The sequence below is a fragment of the Silurus meridionalis genome, chromosome 2, assembly GCF_014805685.1.
Source record: "Silurus meridionalis isolate SWU-2019-XX chromosome 2, ASM1480568v1, whole genome shotgun sequence".
NCBI lineage: Eukaryota > Metazoa > Chordata > Actinopteri > Siluriformes > Siluridae > Silurus > Silurus meridionalis.
In genome coordinates, this window is record NC_060885.1 from 18,077,897 (window position 1) to 18,081,066 (window position 3,170).

At 42.5% G+C, this 3,170-nt stretch overlaps 1 protein-coding gene across 1 annotated transcript; it reads right to left on the reverse strand.

Annotated features, from left to right (window-relative positions):
* Nucleotides 1-774: 774 nt before the first annotated feature.
* nkx2.3 (NK2 homeobox 3) lies at nucleotides 775-2,919 on the reverse strand. The gene is made up of 2 exons (XM_046875188.1): nucleotides 2,251-2,919; nucleotides 775-1,831 (listed from the first exon to the last, which is right to left on the reverse strand). The coding sequence occupies exons 1-2, from the start codon at nucleotides 2,624-2,626 to the stop codon at nucleotides 1,197-1,199; spliced, it is 1,011 nt and encodes a 336-aa protein (XP_046731144.1). The 5' UTR covers nucleotides 2,627-2,919; the 3' UTR covers nucleotides 775-1,196.
* Between the last annotated feature and the right edge of the window lie 251 nt (nucleotides 2,920-3,170).

Here is a 3,170-nt window from a genome sequence, read left to right on the forward strand (position 1 = left end):
ACATGAGGTCACTTTTATCGCAAAGCTACAATCGCGTCCAGCTGAATTACCCAAAACGCTGATATTAATGTCCACTCTTTATGTCTGTTTAGGTTCCCAGTCGAGCTTCTGCTTTTCGTCAACAGGCCTCGTGTGCGCCTGGCCTCTCTCAACCTAAATAGCCCATACAACAACTGTCTCCATGCTCGATCGGCGAAAACGCAAATGAATCAGTGGGAAGCTCTGGGAAGCTTGGAAACAGAGTGCACTACATTTAATCACAAATCGGAGCGAATATACTGACATGGCTTTATTTCATAAGCACTCTCATGCACAGGGAAGCAGGAAACGAGGTTTTTTTTCCTTTTAAAATGGCTGCAGGCCTAGTAAACTTTATACACTGACACTGATCTTGGTGTTCCTTCATTCATTCCGTTCTCCATCTGTTCGCAAAATACACACACACACACACACACACACACACACACACACACACACACACACACACACACACACACATATATATATATATATATATATATATATATATATATATATATATATATATAATTTTAAATATGTCTCAATGCGTATCGACTGATGGTAAACTTAGTGTAGAATTGATTTTAACACTTACATTTCCAACTTTAAGATAGTAACATAGGAACCCAAAAAACTGAGCTGGAGATCCAGTATTATTCTCGCTATAAAACAGGACAATTCTTTACAAACATATATGCCCATTTTTTCTTTCATAAAAAAAAAAAAATAAATCTCAAACTCCGAGGCATAACATCTGTCCAAATAACGTGTTTAATGCTGTCGATATTGTAATTCCAAGGTACTAACTGTAATGATTTTTTTTAATGTGCATGCGTCCTCATAATCCTTTAAAACTTTTATTTAACATTTGGTCCAACGCAGGGTAAAAATAATAATATTGCAATACTATGAGATTCCCCCCCCCCCCCCTCTCAAAAATACTTCATGTTAATAACAAAAAATAAAAAATAAAAATCAACACAAAAACAACTTAATTTACATGCAGTCAACATGTTGGACGTAATGACATATTTTAGACTACATTCTCAATAGTAACGTGTCCCAGCTGATCTGTAGCGTGCTGCTATAGTCACAATACAATATACGTAAAGGATTGCTATTGGCGTGAAGCTTCTTATTCAAGCCTGTACAGAAGGCATGTGGAGGTTGTGGCGCTACCACGCCCGGATGCCCTGCAGAGGTCCTTGGCATGATGAAACGGAAGTCCCTTGTGATGACTGCGGCTGGGAGTGTGTTCCGAGATTATTCAAACTCATGGACATTAACGGGTTGGCGCTTGTGTTTGCTGGCAGTGTTGGCAGACTAGGATACGAACAATTGTATGCGTTTGTATATGCGGCATTATTATAGGTTGAGTAACCGTTATAACCGTACGGGTTGGACCCCACGGCGTAAGTAGCGTTATAATTCTGTGATCCAGCAAGACAAGGTTTGCCATCCCGGACTAAAACCGGCACTGCCACGCGTCTCGGGGGGGGCGGATGGTGATGATGATGATGACCAGCCATCTCCAAGCTTTTGTCTTGACGCTGGCGCTTGCATTTGTATCTGCGGTTCTGAAACCAGATTTTGACCTGGGTGGACGTGAGTTTTAGAGTGTTCGCCAAATGTTCTCTCTCAGGAGCAGAAAGATAACGCTGCTGCTTAAAGCGCCTCTCCAACTCGAAAACCTGCGCCTGGGAGAAGAGCACCCTCGGCTTCCTCCTGGCTCTCTGCCTCTGAGCCCTTTCCGGGTCCGGGTCCGAGACCAGCTCACAGTCCGGGGACCTCACAGCAGCACCACAGCTTTCTGCAACACACACACACACACACACACACACACACACACACACACACACACACACACACACACACATACGGAGAGGGAATAATAATAATAGTGATGATAATAGTAATAATAATAATAATAATAATAATAATAATAATAATAATAATAATAAACTACCACAAGTTCAAATTACGTATTAACTGATAAAATACTGAAAACATTTCGGGTTTAACAGTAAATCCTGCACAAAAATGTATGGGCGCAAAGCGGTTCGTTTTAATATTCACATTTCAATATTTAAAGCCAAGCAGTTTTTATATCCTCAATTTTTTATTTTCTAACAGTATAAATCACCAGAAAAGACTTCATTTTTTTTACATTTTAGAAGCTAAAAAATATATTGTTTTAAATCAGTGTTTTTGAAAGTGTAAAGCACTCACTGGTTTCCTGATCTTCGAGATCGTCCTCTAACTTTGCGTCTCCGACGTGTCCCAGAGCAGGATGGACAAACATGGGCGGAGAAAGGCTGCTTTCCACCAGGTTGTCCTGTACAGTGAGGGCGTTAAGGAAAGCCATCCTGTCCTCGCTGTCTGAGAATCCGGGGCTCTCTGCGCCTCCAAGTAGGCAAGATGGTGGAGTGTGAAAGCGCTGCTGCTGTAAATCCGAAAAGGGCGCGTGCAGAGGCAGAGACTGGCCGTGTTGGTGGTGAGACTGCTGGTGAGACTGCTGGTGAGACTGCTGGTGAGACTGCTGCTCCAGCTTTAGTATGTCCTTGACAGAAAACGGGGTTGACGTTACTGGGCTGGGAAGCATCATCGGATTCCTTTCAGCGACATCTAGAGTGTTGAATTGGCGTCCTGAAGCACCGATTCTTGCTTTAAAAAAGATTTTAACTGTAGAACAGGCAAAGAATTAATGGGATCAAAACCGCTCTGTGAACTAAACTTCCATTTTTTTCGGGGAAGAGCGACAGAAGCGCGCGCAGAGGGAAGAGCAGGGTCAGACCCCTCGTGAAAGCATTGTGCTTCGAGACGCTGCTGTGTGTTTTGCAGCAATTTCTTGAAGTTGTGGCTTTGCTTGCTGCTGGTGATGTCATGCTCCCGGGGCGGGATGAAGGCTGAACGAGTGACGAGCAACTTTGCTCTCAGTACCAAACCAACTAGCTCACGGTTTCTTAATCTGCCTGAGTAAAAGAAGCTCCTATTTGACCGCAAAATGTTAGAGTAAAGTAAGGTGTAGTGTTGGGTCTGATATATATTTATATATTTTTCAGTAGCCTGCATTTATGCCTTTCAGGGATGAACAACGGTAGAAGAATACAGGTTTTCTTTAGTCTTAGTGATGTGTGGCAAAGTCACAC

What these genes read in the sequence shown, in the direction of transcription:
- nkx2.3 (XM_046875188.1), bottom strand. Translation starts at nt 2,626, where the DNA reads ATGATGCTTCCCAGCCCAGTAACGTCAACCCCGTTTTCTGTCAAGGAC. An exon ending in TCTCGAAGATCAGGAAACCA is followed by an intron (nt 1,832 to 2,250) that starts GTGAGTGCTTTA and finishes TGTGTGTTGCAG; the next exon opens with AAAGCTGTGGTGCTGCTGTG.